The sequence below is a fragment of the Nipponia nippon genome, unplaced genomic scaffold (genome assembly GCF_047370975.1).
Source record: "Nipponia nippon isolate SJK-2023a ecotype South Korea unplaced genomic scaffold, ASM4737097v1 scaffold_19, whole genome shotgun sequence".
Lineage (NCBI taxonomy): Eukaryota > Metazoa > Chordata > Aves > Pelecaniformes > Threskiornithidae > Nipponia > Nipponia nippon.
Window position 1 is genome coordinate 3,106,079 of NW_028262335.1, and position 20,032 is coordinate 3,126,110.

General features: G+C 37.6%; 2 protein-coding genes across 7 annotated transcripts in view; one reads left to right on the plus strand and one right to left on the minus strand.

The window, feature by feature from the left end:
• LRRC38 (leucine rich repeat containing 38) overlaps positions 1 to 20,032 on the plus strand; it is a 68,702-nt gene that overhangs the window by 13,537 nt on the left and 35,133 nt on the right. The gene's annotated exons all lie outside the window — the stretch shown is intronic.
• Positions 1,451 to 19,437, minus strand: PDPN (podoplanin). 6 transcript variants are annotated; one of them, XM_087755440.1, is made up of 6 exons: positions 19,150 to 19,437; positions 6,843 to 6,928; positions 6,117 to 6,246; positions 4,045 to 4,080; positions 3,553 to 3,654; positions 1,451 to 2,915 (listed from the first exon to the last, which is right to left on the minus strand). In XM_087755440.1, the coding sequence occupies exons 1-6, from the start codon at positions 19,217 to 19,219 to the stop codon at positions 2,899 to 2,901; spliced, it is 441 nt and encodes a 146-aa protein (XP_087611566.1). In that variant the 5' UTR covers positions 19,220 to 19,437; the 3' UTR covers positions 1,451 to 2,898. The 6 variants fall into 6 exon arrangements, with proteins under 6 accessions (XP_087611566.1, XP_087611569.1, XP_009459245.2 ...); XM_009460970.2 differs by having other exon boundaries at positions 1,649 to 2,915; positions 3,543 to 3,654; XM_087755441.1 differs by having other exon boundaries at positions 1,677 to 2,915; positions 3,549 to 3,654.

A 20,032-nucleotide genomic window follows, 5' to 3' on the forward strand; every position in this document is an offset into this window, starting at 1 on the left:
CTTTTATGTTGCCACAATAAGAAAAAGCTGTAATCTTCCTGCTTTCATATGAGTTTACATGCATTTTTAGCTAATTCAAGAAGTCACACAAGCAAACAGAACAGTCATTCATGAAACTTGGTCCTAATTCTCTTTCAAAAACCAGTGGGATGTATGGACACTTGGAAACAAAATACCTGAAGTAGTCTGGCCCCCTTTAAGTCCTCTAACCTAAAAGTACAGGGGCAAAGGATGTTAGTGTGAAAAGTTAAACTCGTTCTAGCCAAGACAAATGTCTTCAATGGAACAGAGTCACAGGAACTGGGAAGCGTATTAAGGTGTGTGTGAATTGTATTCCAGGGATGGGACCTCATCTGTAGGAGACTGCAGACTTGCTTTCTTGAAAGATAACTGATCTAATATACCAGAAATTTCAGAATTGATTGGGTAAACTGCGTGACACTGTTACATGAGTAATGCTGCAGAATACAATAAGTCATAGGTAAAAATTTACTGACACTTAAGTTAAATAAAGATGCCTTTAAAAAATAAGTTAAACTGAGGTCCCACGGCTTCAATAAAGGCAGCAAAAACTTTGCAACCTACTTCAAGCCCACTTTTGGGCCTTGGATTTTGTACTTGAAAAATGCCCAATACTAACTTAGCATTAGTAAAGAACTGACTTAAGATATAGGCTAGGTTTAAACTTGTTACAGATTTTTATATAGTGCATACATGAGTTTGTACGGTGGTATCATTAATTTTCCCCTTGCTTTAGTTTTATGCAGCTTTTGAGTGTAAGCAGAAATAAACCAAATGAGATTATGCTGGAGGTGACACAGGAATGTATTATTCCATGGTATTGTACTACTGTGAAGAAATTCTGGGATGCATATGCTCTGGTATCTGAAGTTTCACTGCATGGGATTAGTACTTAAATCCAAACACATGGCAAATTCCTTAATGTTAACTGCATCCTTGGGTGGGTGCATATGTACTCCATAATGTCCCTCTACATGTAACAACCTTGATTGTCTTTTATCAGAGCAGACTCTCAAAACAAGGTATACAAGTAAAGGTATATTTCCATTTCATTATAAATTGCCTACCTGTGGATACTGCTTGTAATGTGATGGGAACAGTTATTCAAAAATAAGTCATTTCCTGTGGGAAAACTAGTTTAGAGTCTTCCTTTAAGGAAGAGAATGACTGTTCCAGGTAAAGTATTACTAGGAGTAGCTCAGCAGTTTGGAGACAACTATATTTACTGACAGTGAGCTGCAAACTGAAACCTTGTATCCAAATATGCTTTAATTCTGAGATTAACAAAAAGTTTAAATTCAGCCTTCAGAAAAGTAGTTGCTTTTTATAGATGGGACAAAAAAAAAGCACACCTGTATCTGCACATCACAGGCTTTGGATCTAGTCTGCAGTTCTTCTCAGCATAGACCAGTCTGAACATAAAGCTTTCTACTCATTGGTCATCACAGACTGAGTGCCCCATTACAGGAGCTTAAGAACTGCACTAAAAAGACTTCTAAATTATTTCTTCTTGCATGTTTAGTTTTGATGATAGTTTCATTTATCAGTGTTCAATGAGTTGGTTGTAGACACTGCACTGACAAGACAGGTAGCAAAATAATTTAGGAAAATTGAGGGAAGCTTAAAACATTTTATAAGTTTTTTTTTTTTAAAGAAAACAAAGAACAATTATTGTAAAATAAGAATTTACATTATAATTTTTATTTCCAAAGCCCCAGATTGATATGATAGTTCATGGCACATAAAAGAAACAGAAAAGCGAATCTAGGTAAGTTGACATGTTTAACAAATATTGACCATATGGATTATGATTTTTACACCGAACACTTAAGTGCCTCAAAGATCAGAAAACATGATGCATTGCACCCACTTGACATACAAAGCCTTTGCTCTGAACTCTGTGCATTTAGGTACTGCTGCACTAAATATGCCATAGAAAAGCTGTAAAGTCCGAAGTTGCCTTATACCTCTAACATGTTCTGATCTGGTGTTGCACACATGTTATCAAACAAGCCAACTATACAGTTAGAAAATGAGACAGTTATAAAGAAAAAAAAATTGTATACACTAATTCAAAAGCTTCTACATGTCAGCTCTAAAGCATGCTGAGTAGCTGGTTAAAGTGACCCATCAAAATTGGGTATTTTCCAAGCACCCTTTAATTCAGGATGTGTATTTCAATCTCTGCATGTCTCTGTAACAAGAGAAGACAGGAAATTCCTGGTGCAATAGTCAGATGAGCAAGCTTTCAGTTGGTAGGTCAGTTCCAGCTGGGCCTACCATATTTTGCCACATAATAACATAAGTATCAAGAGCAGAAAATCTGTATCAATAGTGGAAAGATTTTAGCTTCCAACATCTAGTATTTTCTAAATTTGTAAATAATTGGTTCTCTCTGAAGCTAATTCTTCCTTTTTGATGTATCATTTGGTAGATAAACATGCCACAAGCACTTAACAAGCCAAAACCACTTAAAATATTCTGGATATCTTTTTTTAAAGAAATGCACAAAATGTAATGCGAAATAATCTTTGGTAGCGTTTAAAAATCGAGCTAGCATATATTACCTGCAAATCACATTTCAGATGTAAATCTCACTGCTGCTGGGTTTTTTCTTACTGCATAATCTTTTTCTTTCTTCTAGTAAACTCCTGGTTAGTAAAAATCCTATGAAGTGTTCCATACTCTGTAGTCTGGGGCAGGGGGTAAGGGGTGGGGGGAGAGTCCTTGGAGTTGTGTGGGATCCCCATAGATCTGGAATTCTTTGACCATATTCTCCATGGGTCATCTTCTCACACCAATACAGGAATAGTCTTTAGTTCTTATAAAATAAGAAGCACTTGTATTTTCTGGCGTAGAATGGCATGGTTGCTTGTTTCAACTATTTTCAGGGCCTGTAAAACGAAGGACAGACATGTTCATGTTCTTCATCGTTACCCAAATGTGTTAATTACGTGATCTTTCTTCCTTCCTCTCCTTGTCTTTCCTGTTACTGCTTTATTTCTCTTCCCAGTTCATATTTTGCTTTCTCCTAATGCTGGGTGAATAGTATTTATTAAATGTAGGGTGGTTTTCTTACTATTTTGGAGTTTGTAAAGCACTTTAGATTTGCATGGCACCAATGAATCTTGTTGGTACCAAAACAGCTTCCACAAATGGCCAGAGTAATAAGGTAAAGATCACTTGTCAGTGTTCACATGTTACCCAGCACTTCTAGAAGTTGGTCCTATAATACTCTGTAGTGAATTTTACCTCTGTGCAGTAGAGCAATCCAAAAGCCATGCACCTGATGAACATTATAACAGCATGCATGCAGTATCTGGCAAATTTTTCTGAAGCACGTGAGGGGGTTGAGATCACCCACATCACAGTGGCAGCTCTTGCTGAATCAATAGGCACTGTATAACATGAAAATAGGTTATTTTGTCAAAATAGAAGCATTAGAAATTTCCAAAGTGATTCCTGTGACCTTGCTCAGAGGATGATGCTTGTTTGAAAAGCCTGATTAGCAATTTACTTACGAGTACCTGCCTGACATCTTCCTTACAACAGCAATGATTATTCCTGCAAGGATTCCAACTGCAACTATGATTCCAATAATTATTCCAACCAGTGCAATTGTTTCCAGACCACCTGAAAGAGGAAGTCGGGCATGTTAGCATGTTTCTCCTAGAGACCACTGATAAGAGGCTACTGATAGAACTGACACTGTTCTGCTGCATCGCACTCCTTGGGGAAAATTTCCTTCTATCTTGTGAACTCTGAAGTAGGTTTGGGAAGTTCAGCAGGCTTATTTGTAGCCTGCAGGCCTGCAAGTGTGCCTTGGGGCTGGAGGGCTCCCTATAGATGTGGCTCTGGAGACAGTAATCAGGTGAACCAGAGGAGGCAGATCAGGAGCAGGTTGTGGCTCCTCCTGAAACTTTTATTTAAGAATAGCATGGGCATGGCTAGTGGCTTCTAGAAGGGTATCACCTGGCAGTTAAGTTCTCCCTTGTCTTTATAAGAAATTCTTCTGGTTAATACCTTTTTCAGTGTTCTCTGGTTCCCTACTCAGTCCACCTGTAAAGCCAGAAAGAGAATAATTACTTAAGTACTCTCTGCTTTGTGCAGGGTTTTGCATCCCAATTTATAATGCTCTATCCAAGGAAGACTTTGACTATATCACAATGGTTTGAGGGCTGCATAGTAAATTGTTCTCTTGATAGGAAGTGAGCAAATGAAAAGCTTGAGAGAATGTGTGCAAAGAGCTCTCTGAAGTAATAAAAGAAATTAAAAATCTAAGGGACTGATTGTGATCTAATATATACTAGTGAAACTTAAGTGTGATCACATTAAGATCAATTAGGATATACCAGCATAAAATAATCATAATTAAGACAGAAATCAGATTTTAATTGTCTGAGATTGATTTATACTGATAAAATTTTGCTTTGCTTTCAGTATATTTGCTGAACTATTCTTTGTCTATTTATAAAGGCTTTTTGTCAGTTTAAAAGTTCCTCAAGTTCCTTAAGTAGTTTTTTTGTGTATGGAAGATTGTACAAAATCTGTTTAGTATACTTCTCTAATTCTGTAATTGAATTTGTAGCTGAGTCCCCATCAGAAACAGATGAAACACAAATGCTACTTTTAATGAATTAAAAGTATGTCATCCCAAATCTTTAGTGTATCGTTCAGGAAAAGTCTGAAAATTGTATCTAAAATTCAAAGCTGCTAAACACTGCTTCTATTTAATGGTGAGCCAAGACACTGCTTCTATTTAATGGTGAGCCAAGACAAGAGGTCTACACTCTCAGCAGAGACAAGCAGGCTGGGAAAAGAGATAAAAGCATGCACAATTTTTAAACGAGTGTCCGATTTATTGAGGGATATGAAACTGCTGTAGAACATGGAAGCTTCAAAAAGAAGCTAGCCAAAGAAAGAGAAGTGTTTCTATGGCTGTTGTCTAGAGGTAGTTGGCTTAGGCTACTTAGGGGAGAAGTAGTAAATAATACCCATACTACAGGGCTTTGTAGAAATACAACCACCACCAGATTTGATTTGACTATCTGTTTTGAAGCAAAGCCTATATGCTAAAAACAAACTGACTTGAAATGTGACTGACCAACTGCCACTCATGTGAATGAAGTTTATCGCTAGTGTATTCTGATAGGAGAATGTGACATACTTGTGAGCCTCACAGACTTCCAATATTTGTGATCTGGTTTTTGAGTTTGTACTTGAGGTAAAGTGCACTCTGAAAATCTGTTGGCAACAGCCACTACTGTTCACATAAATTGGAGAAACCATTCTTCATTTATTTAGACACTATGCTAAATTTGCATTTAGTGATCAAAAAGTTGGTCTGGAAACAAAAAGACCTCTTCTCATAACTTTCTCCTTACTTTTTACTGGTATGCACAAGAGGCAACTGCTAAGAACAATCCTGGTCCAAAAGAGGCTGTATCAAGCACGTGCTCCTTTATTTGTGCCCATACGTTCTTCTGTACGCTGTCAGGCACAAAAGCATAGGTACTCAGCAAGCTGTCTGGAAGACAGCTAAGCAGGCATATGGTAAACAGGTCAGATTGATAAAAATCTTTTGCACTGATCTCTGGCTTGTTGACTACTGTATGGATGTGGGTGCAGTTTGCTTTGTATGTGCGTGACAGTAATTTGTCTCTCCAGGGAAGCTAAGGCAAACAACTTGGCAAAAATCGAGGGCAGCCAGGTTGTAACAGTTACGTTTTCTGCATTTGAGGATCTTTGAGTTGGTCAAAATTTTTTCTTGCTCTGGAGAGCTGTTTCCTTTTTATACTTATCTGAAAAGAAAGTGAAGGCTTCAGAGTTACTGCACTGCCAGTTCTACCCCCAAGGCAGGCACTGGTGAACAAAGTGGTGCAGCTAACTCATTCCTTTTGTCAGCACGTGTTATGAAGTTAGGATGCTGAGTGGTTACTAAGGAGTAATTTTAAGAAATCTTACTTTTCCCTTTCAAAAATCAGCAGTGCTACCTTTGAGAGCACCTTAAACTTGGTATTTGAATTTTCCAGATATTTAGTAGATGGCAGTAGAACTTTGATATAATAAAATAGAAATGAAAGATTTTTTTTTACCATCAACATTTTCTGTGTTATCTTTGTAACCAGTAGAATTAACACTGTCTTCATGTGGGGCAGATGCACTGTCTGTAGTCATCAGTTCTCCATACAGCCAGGGACTTGTTACATTTAGTCTTGCAGGCAACTACAAGAATTGGGGTGAAAAAGAAGGGAAAAGAAAACCTCAGTACATTGCGTCTACATGTGTGAAATAAGCATTTAAATTTCTTGGTCTGTCAGGTGCCCTGTGGATGCTTTTTTTAGCTATTACCTGTCATCTTTGACTTGTGCACAGTGACCAAAAAAGAAAAAAAAGTAAGCTGATTTGTCTTCCCTGCTAGAGGCTTTCTAAATCAGATGACCTCTCAGCAGGTCTACAAAATGTGTAGGAGATGACTGCAGAATTTTGCAGACCTGCCTCTTTTCATGTTTTTAACACTAGTTTGTCAGTTTGGTTTCACTGAAGCTAACGGAGAGGTACTGAATTAGAAGAGGCAAATGGCAGTAAATAGCAGGTTATGAACGCTTTTTGCAGTACAGAACTGCCAAAAACATTTTCAACTTTGTTACCTACAACCTGATTGCTTGCAAAGCAAAAGCATTGGCATTAGATCTTTATGTTAGAACTCAAGGTTATTCTTTATAATTTATCATGATTATTCAAAATCTAAGCCACAAGACATTACCAGGAATATGAAATCAGGGCAACTTAAAGGAACCTTTATTTAGACTGATACTCACCAGGGTTGGTAATTCTTCAAATTCTGTGTCATTTCTGTCTCTGAAATCAATTGTTGCACTTTCTTCTCCTTCTAGAACTGAGCTTGCTGAATAAAATTTTAGAAAATGAGTTGGGATTTTACTTGGTAGTCATATGTTCTGGCTACTTTGACATCTAAATTTTGTTAAACATGAGATCTATGTAGCATTCAATCTCCCTGCCTCTGCACATTTAGGTTTGCAAAAGTCTTTGGATTAACTTTGAATTCTGCTATAATCTTGTACAAAGCTGTAGCACAAAGAGCTTCAGTACACATCACTTAACCCTGGCACAACCTCGAAACATATTGGTTACTAAACACTTTGTCCAAGAAAACATTTTTTTCTTAAGAAAAGATCCCCCCCCTATGGATGCAACTACTGCAGATTTCAAGTTAAGCATTAACTTATGTATTTGGATAAATTACTTCAAGCATCTTCTGTTTTCTAAACTAGTAAGAGCTTTCTCCCATCTTTCAGCTCAGTCCCAGTTGCAACCTTTATTTTTAAAACTGTCATGAATGTTTATGGGTGTAGCTATAGTTCAGAAAATATTCCTACACAAATCTATTCACAGATTTTTCTAAAGTTGCAAACCTTACTTGCCATAATATGATTTTTTAGGAAACAATGTAAGGTCTCAGTTTTTATTCTAGACCTATATATGTCACCTGTGCTCTTTAGTATAACAGACATTTAAATTTTGGCCCATGCAATGCTTTTTCTTTACAAATACAGTCAAACTTCATCAGTAGGAAATATGAGGTGGAACAAGTAGAACACGAAAGATATGGATATGTGAAGATACTTGGCCGTATCAAGAAAATGTTGAAAACATAGGTATCATTTGATTAAGTTTCATGCTGATTCATAAAACTCGGGCCATACACAGTATGATGTTAATGTACTGTGGTATCTCTTGGGAGTTTCTAATTCTCCATGATTATAAAGCTAGGTGAGGCTGCTTGTTATGCTGTTGCCTGGGGCATAAGAGTTCTGCTAATTCCAGATACCAGTGTTTAAATTTAAGCAAAGAGCTAATAATAGACATTGTCCTGTGCAAAAACTTCAGGGGAAAAAACCCTACAGCTTCTGGAAAATTCTTTTCCGGATTCAAACCTTGCATCTAATTTCTATTTATTTCTGTAACCAGAGCAAAAGTTTGTCCAAACATTTTCAAATCCAGTTTATACTTTTTCAGCATAATGCTGAGTTATTGCAAGGAAATACTGCAAGGATAGACGAAGGTTATGTGAATGAGAGCCACGGTCATGCTCTTCAAAAAGCAGAGAATTTTTAGGGGGCTGGATGCTCACACATCATTTGCCGATGATGTATGTAAGGTAACAATTGTCAGCTGCTAATAGGTTAATAATGAACAGAGAATACGTAATCCTTTTTTCCTTTGCAAGACAGTTTGATACCTCTGTAATTTGGTAAATAGTAAGCGGTACATTGGTAGTGCTGTGTAGTGATATCTTTGGGGAGGGCAGCTATTCACATGAGTTATTTAAATAACAGGGATTTACCGTACCATTTGAATATTTTATGTAAGAGAAATATTCATGACCTGTTTGTTTTATTAATCTTAACACTGTTTCTACTAATTTCACCTGTTTTTATTTAGTGACCTAAAAACATTCTCATCTCTTCTGCATTTGAAGTTAGACTACTTCTGAATTGCTAGACTAGTTCTGAATTGTTAGATTATTTCTTATGAAAGACTAATACTCCTAAGTGCACCCTACTTGTGTTGTATGTGATATGATATAGAGGCAAGTAAACAGAATTTTTGTTCTGTGACTGAAATTAGAAAGAATGGGCCTTTTGCTCGATATCAGTCAAAACTGAAAAAAGGATAGAATCACTCTGAATCAGCTGCAAATATATCACTTGGAAATTATTTTTCTTTAATTCTGAGGTCCATTTAACTTTTGTTCATTTCTTTAACTGCCCATTTTAAAATAAAAATGGTTTTTCAAATGAAAAAGCCAATGCTTAATTTTGAAATGAGTAGGGGGGGAAAAAAAGCACTGGCATTGTAAAGAAAAATTTTTATACAGAAGATGAATGATTTAACATTGGAAAAAAATAATCTCTGTTTTTGCTTGAAACTGTCATCTGAATTCTACTGGAAATTTGCAAATATTTTTTCTTGCTCCCAAAACTCATTTTTGAATCAAACTAAAAATTTCATTCATCTCTAGTAATGTAAGACTGAGAGCTTTGTCCCATTGCCAAGAGACTAAACACTGATCGAAACTTAGATTTCTAATTCCATGTTTATTCCAGTAAATAGAATTTTATATTTTTATACCTTAAAAGCCTGAATATAGATACACTTTCTACTTCAGAGCCAAAAGGGTGTGCAAGTAGTACTTTAGGCACTAACAGATGAAGAAAGTATATCCATGTTATGCCAGCATAAGGCCTAATATAGTGGCTAATTAAGCCAGCCAGTCTCCCCAAAATTGCCTTATAATCCATGGAAAGACTATAACAGGCCAGCGTAAATCATATTTTGAAGTTAGATGGTGAAAATAATGTTTTGGTCATTTTTGATTGAAATATCCCAGGAGAGCAGCCTTGAAAATTTTCTGTTGAGATAGCATAAAGTGGGCTTGACTTTTAGGTGTGTTGATTTAGTCACCTTCTAAATGTCAGGGCATTTTAAGATATGGCACTACTTTTATAATACTTATTTTTTGCTTATAAAGTAATGTCTCTGAAGTACAATATTGGGATTATGCTATGTAAATGTTAAATGTAAAGAAAGAAATAGCAATAGAGCTCAACAACATGAATTGTGTATGGATCAGTTTACCTTGTAATCCCAGTTGGAACTGAAAAAACATCCTTTATTCACTAGTTGCAAAACAAGCACAGATGGAGAAAACCAATTACCAGAGAAAAACCTCAAGTAGAAAGTGAAATAGGTTTTGTATGTTAACAAGCAGCTTATTCAGAGAAGCTGCTTATACTTGGCGTGGCAGTAGCTTTCAACCCTGAAGAATTGCCTGATAGTGAAGGCAGGAGAGGAAACAGTGTCGCAGAACAAAGATGTAGAGAATTAGCGAATGTCACAAACATGAAATAATCATTCTTTGTGTGGTAAAGTTATTGCAGATTCTTGGCAATGAGTGACATGTAGAAAATGTATTTCTGTGCATTTGCCCTCAGTGTACGGCGACTGACAAAAGGAGGTGGCCCAGATTAATCTTGTCTAATTTTAGGTTCTTAATAAAGGTGCCTAAATAAGGTGTCTGCTTGTCCTTATCTTCTTTTATAGTCTGTAGGGAAAGATAAATACTTCCAGAAGGTAATTCAGCTCACCTGAGATTTGGGTCATCCTTGGAAGTGCTGCCTTTCCTTAACCATAAAGGGAAACTAGCATAATATGGCTCCCCTATTAACTTCCTAAAGCTCACAGATTGAACCGATTTCTATTGATGTGGAGGTCTTGTCCCAGCCCTGTCCAATCTGCATAATACTGCATTCAAGCTGAGGTCCTGTGTTTGCTGGAGAATGGCCCCTGGTCCGTATTTCCAGGTTTGTTTTTCTGGACAGACAGTGGAGGTGGTTGGAGTGGTGGTGAAGCAGACACTACTGAACTATTACCAAAAGGAAAACTGGGAGGTAATTTGTTATCAGTGTACTGCATTTGCAGGAAGGAACAGTTGATGCCAGACAACTCTTTGTCAGAGAAAGCAGTAATAAAGTCAAAAATATTTAAATGAAATTGAGAGAAACTGCTGGACATAAAACTTCTTTCCCTGTACCCAGTACAAGGTGCATATGCTGCTGACATCAAAGAGAATGTAAATGGGCTGTAAGGGTGTATGTGCTTTAGTCATTTGTGGGTTTTGTCTGATGTGGGCCAAATGTAGCAAGAGCCATAGGGTTAACCAGAGGTTCTGCATATGTTCTTAATATTATCTTAGAGGAGGCTGTAAATACAAACAGTGCCTCACAGTGCTATGATTGTCTCCAGCTAGCCCTATGGCCTCTTCTGTTTGCAGCTATATGTTGCTGCAGATGTGAATTAATCATTGCATCTCTTTCTGCCAAAGTTCCAGCTGGGTGCGTTTCAGTTCAAAGTCCCCAGCTGCTATCAGGCTGCAACTTCTCACACCAGGAGAAAATGTGATGTCTTTAAAAGTTTAATACTGCTTTAAAAGCATCCCATGGTTAAGCATCCCATGACCCACTTAGGGGAAGATGAGCTCACTACTCATTGTTATGCGTGGAGTGACAGTTTACTAGAAAAACCTCTTAGGGTTGCTTTCAAAGCACAGTGGTTGTGTTGGGAAGGAGAGTGAGTTGTAAAACTGTTGTTCATTAGCATTTCTTTCAGGTATCTCCAAAACCAACAAAGATACTTTTGAAGATGAAAAATGTTGTAGGATCTTGTTTCTTTCCCAACAGTCTGAATAAACCCAGATGCTAGTGGGCAAAGGCAATTGCAAACCTGTATTTTAGCTTAGTCCTTGAAATAGGAAGCCCTCAAAATAGAATGAGCTTCCATGTCTGTGATAAGAGACCAGCAGGTAAAAGTGGCTAACCTTAAAGGATTCTCTCTAGTGAGAACTGAAATAATCTTTATTGCTTATTGCCCCTCTGCTGCTGTTTAAAAAAAAAAAAAAGCAGCCTCAGTTATTTGTAACAGCTTAAAAAAAAATTAACTGTCAAACAAAAGCTTGGATCTTAAAATTCAAGTTTATTTTTATCTGTATCTTACTGATATATTCTATCCTATCCAACTGTGCTAGATAGGTGCTTTGTGAAATGCTTCTCTAGAAAAGCAAGGGAAAGAATTTAGTGGGACAGGTCACTTGGGAGATATCACTCTTCTGTTTAAGATATTACTGAGCTAACTCTCTGGAGTTGACTGTTTTCAGTATCTGCTTCCTGAACTGTTACAGACAAAGTGGTGGTACTTGAAGAACTGTGTGTGTACATGTGTGCGAGCCACCCTGGTTTGGCCATATTTTACTCAGCATTTATGTCCCGATACAGGAATTCCCTTTCTGAGGAAGCGTTCTTCACTCTCAGACTGTAGTTTGATTGTGAGCAACGTGAGACTTGAAGTCAGCATCTCATTATTGGAATCTCATTCAGTTGTAGTTCAGTAGAAACTTTTATTTATGGTGGTGGAAGTTTAACAATAATGTATGATTTGATAAGGTATCTGCCTTTTGAATACATAATGTCTCAGCAGCAGCTCTGTAGTTTTTGAATACAATTTTGTCTGTTTGGCTTCATCCTCAATTTAAACATATTCCACAGTCAGGTCCAAAACCTACCTCATCAGCTTATTTTTCTCTGAAAGTAGCTTTCCATTATTTTTCTATAATTGCTTAAGCATTTTGGGGTATTTTAAAAAAAGCATACAGGTGCCTCTTTTTTGTGAAATGGTTCAACACTGCCAGATCCAGGCTACAAAATTTTTTGGACTTTGAGAATTTGAGGTTTTGAAGAATACAATATAGTGGATTCTGGATTTTGAGCCTTTGGACAGTTAAAATTTTCAGACTTGAGAAAGGCAAGGAAGTTTCTTAATGAGAACTGATTCTCTTTTTGTACCTGTGGCTCCTGCAAAATTCATGACATCTGCAGTATCCTGAGCCTGTTTGGGGCCACAGCATTGGCATTTTCTTTTTCTGTTAATTCTTTCTGGAAGTTGGAGTAATGTATCATCCCATGATAAAGAAATGCCCTGGCATACGTTTAAGTGTCTAGACTTTTTGTTGTTCAGGAGAAAGTATGTGCTGTCTGTCCAAAGCCTGAAGTGCTTAATGCAGCTTCCTTATACAAAAACTGACAGCTTTGCTTCATATAATGAAGGAAGCTGGATGACAAAATGCCATGAACTTTGGAAAGTATCTGCCAGTAGAAAAATGGTCGTGATGCACAAGGAAGGATTTAGCTCAGCCTTATTTAGTGTGTGACTGACTTTGTTCAGGTATTCCATGTAGCTCATGATGACAATATTTTGCTGAATTGTCAGAAACATTTCCTTTGGTCACCACACCCTATTACAGATGGTTTCTATTGCTGTAGCTGGCTTAGCCAAAAGAACAAAGCTAGAGTTTAAATCTACAATGCCAAGTGGCAAAGAACCACTTGGCTGCTTCTGAAGTAAATCACATGTCTTCTGAATGTTACAATATTCTACATTGCCCATATGTAGGATACCCACAGAAAAGCAAACCAAAATATATTTTAACTGGGCAGATACAGAGAAAAATAACTGCTCTTCAAGTGCTTGCTATATGTATATGACCCACAAGCAAAGTTATGAAACAAAACCACAAGAGGAAAAGGTGGTAACTTACTAAGCTTTCTCATGTATGATAAAATTGGCCACAGAGCTGTGGGCATTAAGAAGGAAGAGACTATTTAACTGTATCATGGGATATTCCTTTAAAATATTTCTTGCAGAACTGGAGATGAGTCTTCCAAGGTTTATGCTTCTAATAATGTTGCTGTGTCTGTCTCTGATTTCTTGTCTGGTAAGTACACTGACCTCAGAGTTGCTATCCCATGAATGTGGAATAAAACCACTTTCTTAGTGATATTTGCTGCCCCGTGACCCTGTGGCAACTGTTTGCAGTCTTACTAGCAATGTCTGTCTTTTCTCTGAGCAGTAAGGGTTTGATTGGGGCAACAAGATGAGTTGTGATCAAGGTGTGAGTCTCTTTTTTGCATCATTCTGTAAGTGGCACCTAAAACTGCAGCATTATGGTCCTGTGTTTATCACTGCATGGCTGATAAGGAATGAGCGTTGGAGCGAAGACAAGGAGAAAAGTACAGAATTTCATGTAAGGGATCAGCAAACTTTACAGGGTGTGCAGCAGAAAGCAGACAATCTGTGTACAAATACTGGGCTGTGCAAATGCAAAGGAAATTGAGAAATGACCTCTGATACAGTAATAAACTAATCTTTTCCCTGAATCACTTCCTTCCCAAAATGCTGAGGCTGTAGCCATATGCCCTTTCACAGCTGCATTGATGAAGGTTACTAACCCCTTGTATCTGCCAGCAGAACTCTTTGCATGATCATTTCATAACTCATTTGTTTGAAATATGCATGCTAAACACTATAACTGGAAACTGGTTAGGCTTTAATTTTGTTCACACAATGATTTTTGGCTAGCTGCTTTAGATTGCAACACAGCAAGCAAGATCCATTCAAATATTCAGTCTGAGTTTCATACTAACTAATAACATACTAGCTTATATTTGGATGGGTTTCATAGTCATAAAAACATTTTAATATGCATTTGGAATTAAGTGTATCCCTTTTACAGATTTACCAGCAGCTCATATACTACTCAAGCCCTTCTAAGAGAGTATGTTTGCCTGAAATGGTGTATGCAGTGAAATTGTGCCCTCACAAAGGATTATTCTGATGCAATTTATGCTGGATGTTGTAGTGTTTGTAATCAACAAATACAAAGATGGAAAAACATGAGGAAGTCATAAAGCAACATGAGAATGAGCACAGCATCACAGTTTCTATTTCCTTTGAGTCTTTGGCCAGGCTTCTGAGACAGAGCTGGAAATCAATAGTAAATTTGTGTCTTATTTTTCTCATTTGTTTTTCTTTACAACATCCCAACATACCTATATTCCCAATCCTACTTTCTTTTTTAAATGCTGTGTAGCAAGTTGTGCAACACACAGCTATGTGAGCTTTGCAGCATTATTTCAAATTGAGGGTATGGTATGTGCACGCAGAAATCGGAGGAGGCCTTTTCAGAGGCTGCCTGTCTGCAGCATGGATCTGGGATGCAGTGAATAGTAGGACCTGGCAGCATTTGGGTTCTGTCCTGTAGTCCCTGACCGCATCCAGACAAAAAGCAAACAAACCAACAAAACAAACGTGCAACTGAGACAGACCATATGTTAGAGCTGGGCAAACAGTAGTCATTTCTGTGGTATGTGTGTATGTATGGCTTCCCTCAAATGACACAAGGAAGAAACACTGCATGCTTCTGTCAGAGCCCAACAGCCTGCATGCTGTGGGCTATCCTTCCTTTACTGTTTTTTCTATTATCTATTAAAATGCTCTTTTGTCTTTAGGTTCTCAGCTGCTTATTTTTGCAGATGATTTACAAGTACTAGATCTGGGGTAAATGCAGGGGTTCAGTGGAATCTGTTGAATTACAGGAGCTGAGAATCTGGCTTCTCTGTTTCCAGTTTTCACTGTGCAGCCTGAGTTAATGAAAGGTCCACTTGAGCTTTTACATGTGACTATTCCTTTGCTTGTAAAGCTACACGGATTCAAAACCTAACTTTTGAGATACAGGTGGGAAAGTCTGCTTTCCCAGTGAAGAGGAGAAAGCAAATTTTATCTGTTCTCTGCTGGTGTCTTACCAAGACACTGCAAAATAGAGACTCACTAATTTGCAGACCCACTAATTGAGATCCAGTAAGATGTTTTTCTCCTTTGTGATAATTAAATCTTGGGTATTGGACATGTAGAGCTAGATACATATCATGCTAATGTAGTTTACAAGAGGCATATATGGGGACACGTGCAAGTGCACTCATTCATGATTCAGTCAGATGGAGGGTGAAAGGTTTTGTCATGCTTATTTAGTAGAAAACTGGCTCCCTTTTGGAGTCACGTGTCACTGTTCATCTTGGTTGTTCATTTTATATACTACCAGCAGTTACAGAACTTGATTTTTCAGGAGAGTTGAGAGTTGCATGGCTTTATTTTTTAGTTTTGCCACTGAACTGGCAACGGAGTTTGGGTAAATAAAGATACTTTTGGAAAAATCCTTTCTTATGATTTTGTCAATTCTGGATTTTATGATTTGACAAAAAAAAGTTTTTAGTCTTTCATGGTTGACTGTAAACTTTGATTTCCTTTCTTACCATATAAACACTTTTCATCTGAATTATCCTGTCCATATGCTTACTTTAGTCAAAAATAAATGTGAAGTAACATGACCTAGGATAAACCTGTTTAATTTTGAGACTTGCATAAGGAGTTATAATCTAGTATTTGCCTCTAGGTAAGATTAGGCATGTGGACAGTTGATACGGGTCAAGTGACATGTGGTAACTTGCTTAACAATCATGTTAATTTTTGTTCATGTTATGTGACAGCCAGTAGAGTGATCTCCTTTGTGATGATGCTTGTACCATGGGAAAGGTTTCAAATTAGGAAGTGTGTTGCCTCTGTAAGGCACTCATTTGAATGCTTGTGCTTTTAATTGTTTGATTAATGCTGCGCCCAGAAAAATTTTAGGCCAACTTCCATTTTGATTCATTTGGTCTGATCCTGTGTGCTAAGATTTGCCTGAGTGTTTTTTTTTATGCTGAACAGGATCGCAGAAGGACAAATATACATCTGCTAATCATTCAATAGGAAATGCTTTAGTCTAAAAATTCATCAGCTTGTATAGTGCTCAGGGCTGTCCTTGGTTGTAAGAAAGACAAACTACTTGGCTGTTTCAGTCAGGATTTAAACCATGAATAGATAACACAAATAGAGCGTGTGTGAATGTGTTTTAAGTAGACAGTGATGTAAGATTTGTTAGTAGGTTTTCTTCCTACATTTTTTGCTAATTTCTGCCATTAATTTTATTTGGAAGTTCACATATGAAGAGTGAAATTAATTAATAAGTTAATTATCTTCTCTGCTTCCACATCACTATTGTATTTTATGCTTTTACGGCTTTGTTATGGCTTGCTTCATGTGACCCAATTAAAGAAGCTTTTATAGTTTCTTTTGGAAACCACGTTGCTGATGGGACCAAAAAATTCCTGTTAAAGAATAGCACAAATCCAGGAAATTCTAACAAAAATCTTCATTTTTTTTTTTTAACTGACTGGTGTTAGATGTAATTTGCACGTTCTTTATGAGCAAAGAATGATTAAGCCTTTCTGACTTCTCCCTTAAGATTCATAGGTTTTCACTGATCTGTTGATCATAGGTTGGCTGATAGTACTGTATTGGGTCAGTGGTAACTGCTGTTTTTCAGTCCCGATTCCGATTCACAGTTGTCCTGAAATGGTTTCTGCGCCTCTGGCTTTTTTATGAAGTTGCAGCAATGCAAAGCCAGCAGATACTAATGAAACTACTCAAATTGTGGATCACTGCCTGGAAGGGGGAAAAAATGCTATGTTTACGACTAGGATCAAAGCTGAATTAAATTTATTTGGCAAATCAAGGAGGAATTTGGAACCAATAATAATCCTTTTGGAAATACGCTTTCTGATTGAAACAAACCTGCTTTTCCTGATTCAGTCTCAATCCAGAAAATGGAGTGCCTGACTATAACGAAAGGGTAGCTGCAGATTTATTTATGGCCTGATCACGGTTAAGAGGTATCAGAATATGATAAGGAGACTTTTTTTCCTTTAAAACCCTCAGGCCAAATTGTCTACTCCAGGGGTTCGGGTATCTGAATGTACACACTCCACCTAGTACTATACAAGCCAAAAAAATTCTGTCTTCATTGTCAGCGCAGTCACAGATTGCCAAAGATCGCATTGTCATTTTAAGTATGTTCTAACTTGTAATTGCTCATAGCTATCAGTAAACACCGGTGATATACATGCTAAATATTTGAGACTTGCTTATTTATAGCTGGAGTCTGTTTTCCTGGTGTATCCGTTGGAAGTTATCCTAAATGATTGGCCCCATGTGAAGAAAAAGTCATAAAACCTAAACAGATGCAGAAAGCCTTCAATACTGTAAACCATGTTCTAGATCTAACTGCAGAGTTCAATGCAAACTGTACTGGTAATAAAAGAGGTAGAATCTTGCAAGCAGGAAAAATTCTGATATTTGTCTGGTTGGTAGGGTTTCAGCCTGATCATTGCTGGATTCCTTCTTGGAGTTAAGAGGAAAATATGCTTAAAAATTCCCCAAAAGCCTAAGATGAGAGACCTTTTTTCTTCTAATTCTGGTATGCTAGAAACTGCTTAAGCTAATTCTAGAAAATGGCACATTTTGCCTCATTTATAATGGCTTTAAACTTTGGTGCATTGAATATCGATGCTTTTTAAGGGTAAGCTAGCCGGGTGAGCCATAAGTGCTTATCTCGGAGAAAACCTAGACAGCAATATTTGAGACTTGCCTAGTATCTGTTGATTTTAGATTTTCTATGAAGTTCTTAAGCATAACTCCAAACTTTCAGCCTCTTATTCTGACATACAGAACACCAGGAATTCCCATTAGAACTTTCAAGCCAACATCCATGCGTACCGTATATTAATATAGCTCCATTATTTCTAGCAGAATGATACTGACTGTCACCAGGCCAAAATCAGGTCATATGTTTCAGTTAGGGTCCCCAAATCCAAGTCGGACAAGTAGGTTTATGCTTGGAAGACTGCTGGGTTGAGTTTCAGGTTATTGTTCTCAGAGCGCTAGTACTCGGAATGTGTTCCGTAGCAATGGTAGCTGTACTTCACTACTACAGCCATACTTTCTGTTTGCACATACATCATACATTAGGCACATTGCCTGATCACCGAGTCATTCCTAATGAGTCAAATACTGTGCAGAAAGACTGAATTTGAATGTGATGTTCCCGAATCAACTACTGCTCAGGGTAATCGTGATTTACTGTTAATAAATCAGACTCTTCTCCTGTAGCTGTAAAAAGACTTAAACATCTGTCTTACCTAAAAGTGTATACTGTATTTTTCTTATAAAATTCAAAAGAAATTGTTTGCCAAATAAACTTTTTCTGAGTAGATACATAACACTTTTCCAATCTGTCTTAGGTAATAATTCTTCCTGTTTTAGTTTCCCTAACTTGCATATATTGCTAATGGTTAAGTTAGTATTAGCAAAACCCTGCATAAGGCTCAAATTCTAAGCTGTTGTAATGCCTCTAAGTACAGAAGCTAAACTCTTGAATGGAAAGATTTACACGGTACTTTCATGGAGAGTTTCATGACCTAAATGCCAGTTACAACTAAATTGTTGCTTGCAGTCTCCTTTGCATGTATTACAGTGAAACTGAAGACATTTCCAAGGGCTGTTGATGTAACGCCTTCCCTGGCTGCTTGCGCTGTTCTGCTCCCCTTACAGACACACACAGAAAATTCATTTCTAACGGAGCATAACTCAGCCCATCTGAAAACTTTTGATGTCTGCCTTTCCTCATTACAGCCATAGTAGATGCCCAGCAGTAGCTTAAGAGTTCAAAAGAAAGTTTTATAAACAGGACAGAGCAACTATATTGCCTATGATTAAGCACACAAACTGTTAAATTACAGGAAATGACTGGAAATAATTTTAACCGAAGTTTCTTCTTACCTTCTTCAGCAAGTGCTATGAAAGGCACGCTCCCTAGAACGAAGATGAAGAATTGAACTTTAATAAACATCTTTGATCTGGTTAGAGAATAGATTTCCAATCTTGAGACCAGATGGATTCAAGTTCTGATTAATTATTTAGAGGCAGGGGAGAATTGAGATCATAAACAGAAGTAACTGCAAAAAAAACTTTGGTATTCCAAATATTCCTTTAACTGCTGTAGTCTAAAGGGGGAAGGTTTTCCCAGATCATAACTATGCAGCTAAAGAGAACTGAGGGGAGTCGGCATTATTTTCTTTAGCCAAGGGGTGGGAGCATGCCTAAGGTGGTCCTCAAAGAAGAGCCAGGCCCGCCCTCTGCACTCTGTTTGGTCAGTACTAAAATTATGATCTCAGCCCAGGTTTAAAGTTACAGGAGCTGTTGTGGCTTTCAGAAGACTCTTATTTAGCAAAGGGGGAAAGGGCGTTTAGGCAGAGCGAGGTGTTCAGGGAGTTCCCTCCTGTCTGCAAGCTGTCCCTAAAAATATTTAAGGAACAACACTAAGGACATTTTTCCTGTTATTTCCAGCAGTGAACTGATGTGTTTTTCATTTCAAAGTGAGCCCCCATGTTTATCTGAGCAAGTGTGGTAGTGAATGTTCATTTAGGCATACTGAAATAGTTTTAGGACAGGTTATTTAATTCTGCAGTAAATACTGTCTGAATTTTTCTGCACGTCCAAGTCTCTCTCAGCTTGTGTCCTCAAGTGACACCCTAGCTGTACTCCAGCATTTACTTCTGCCCACGGGCTTGCTGGCCTCAGTGTGCTAATATCGCCCTACCAAGATAGAGGATTTTTTGGTTTTGTATGTAACTATTAGTAGTACAGCTGTACAATGGTCTGT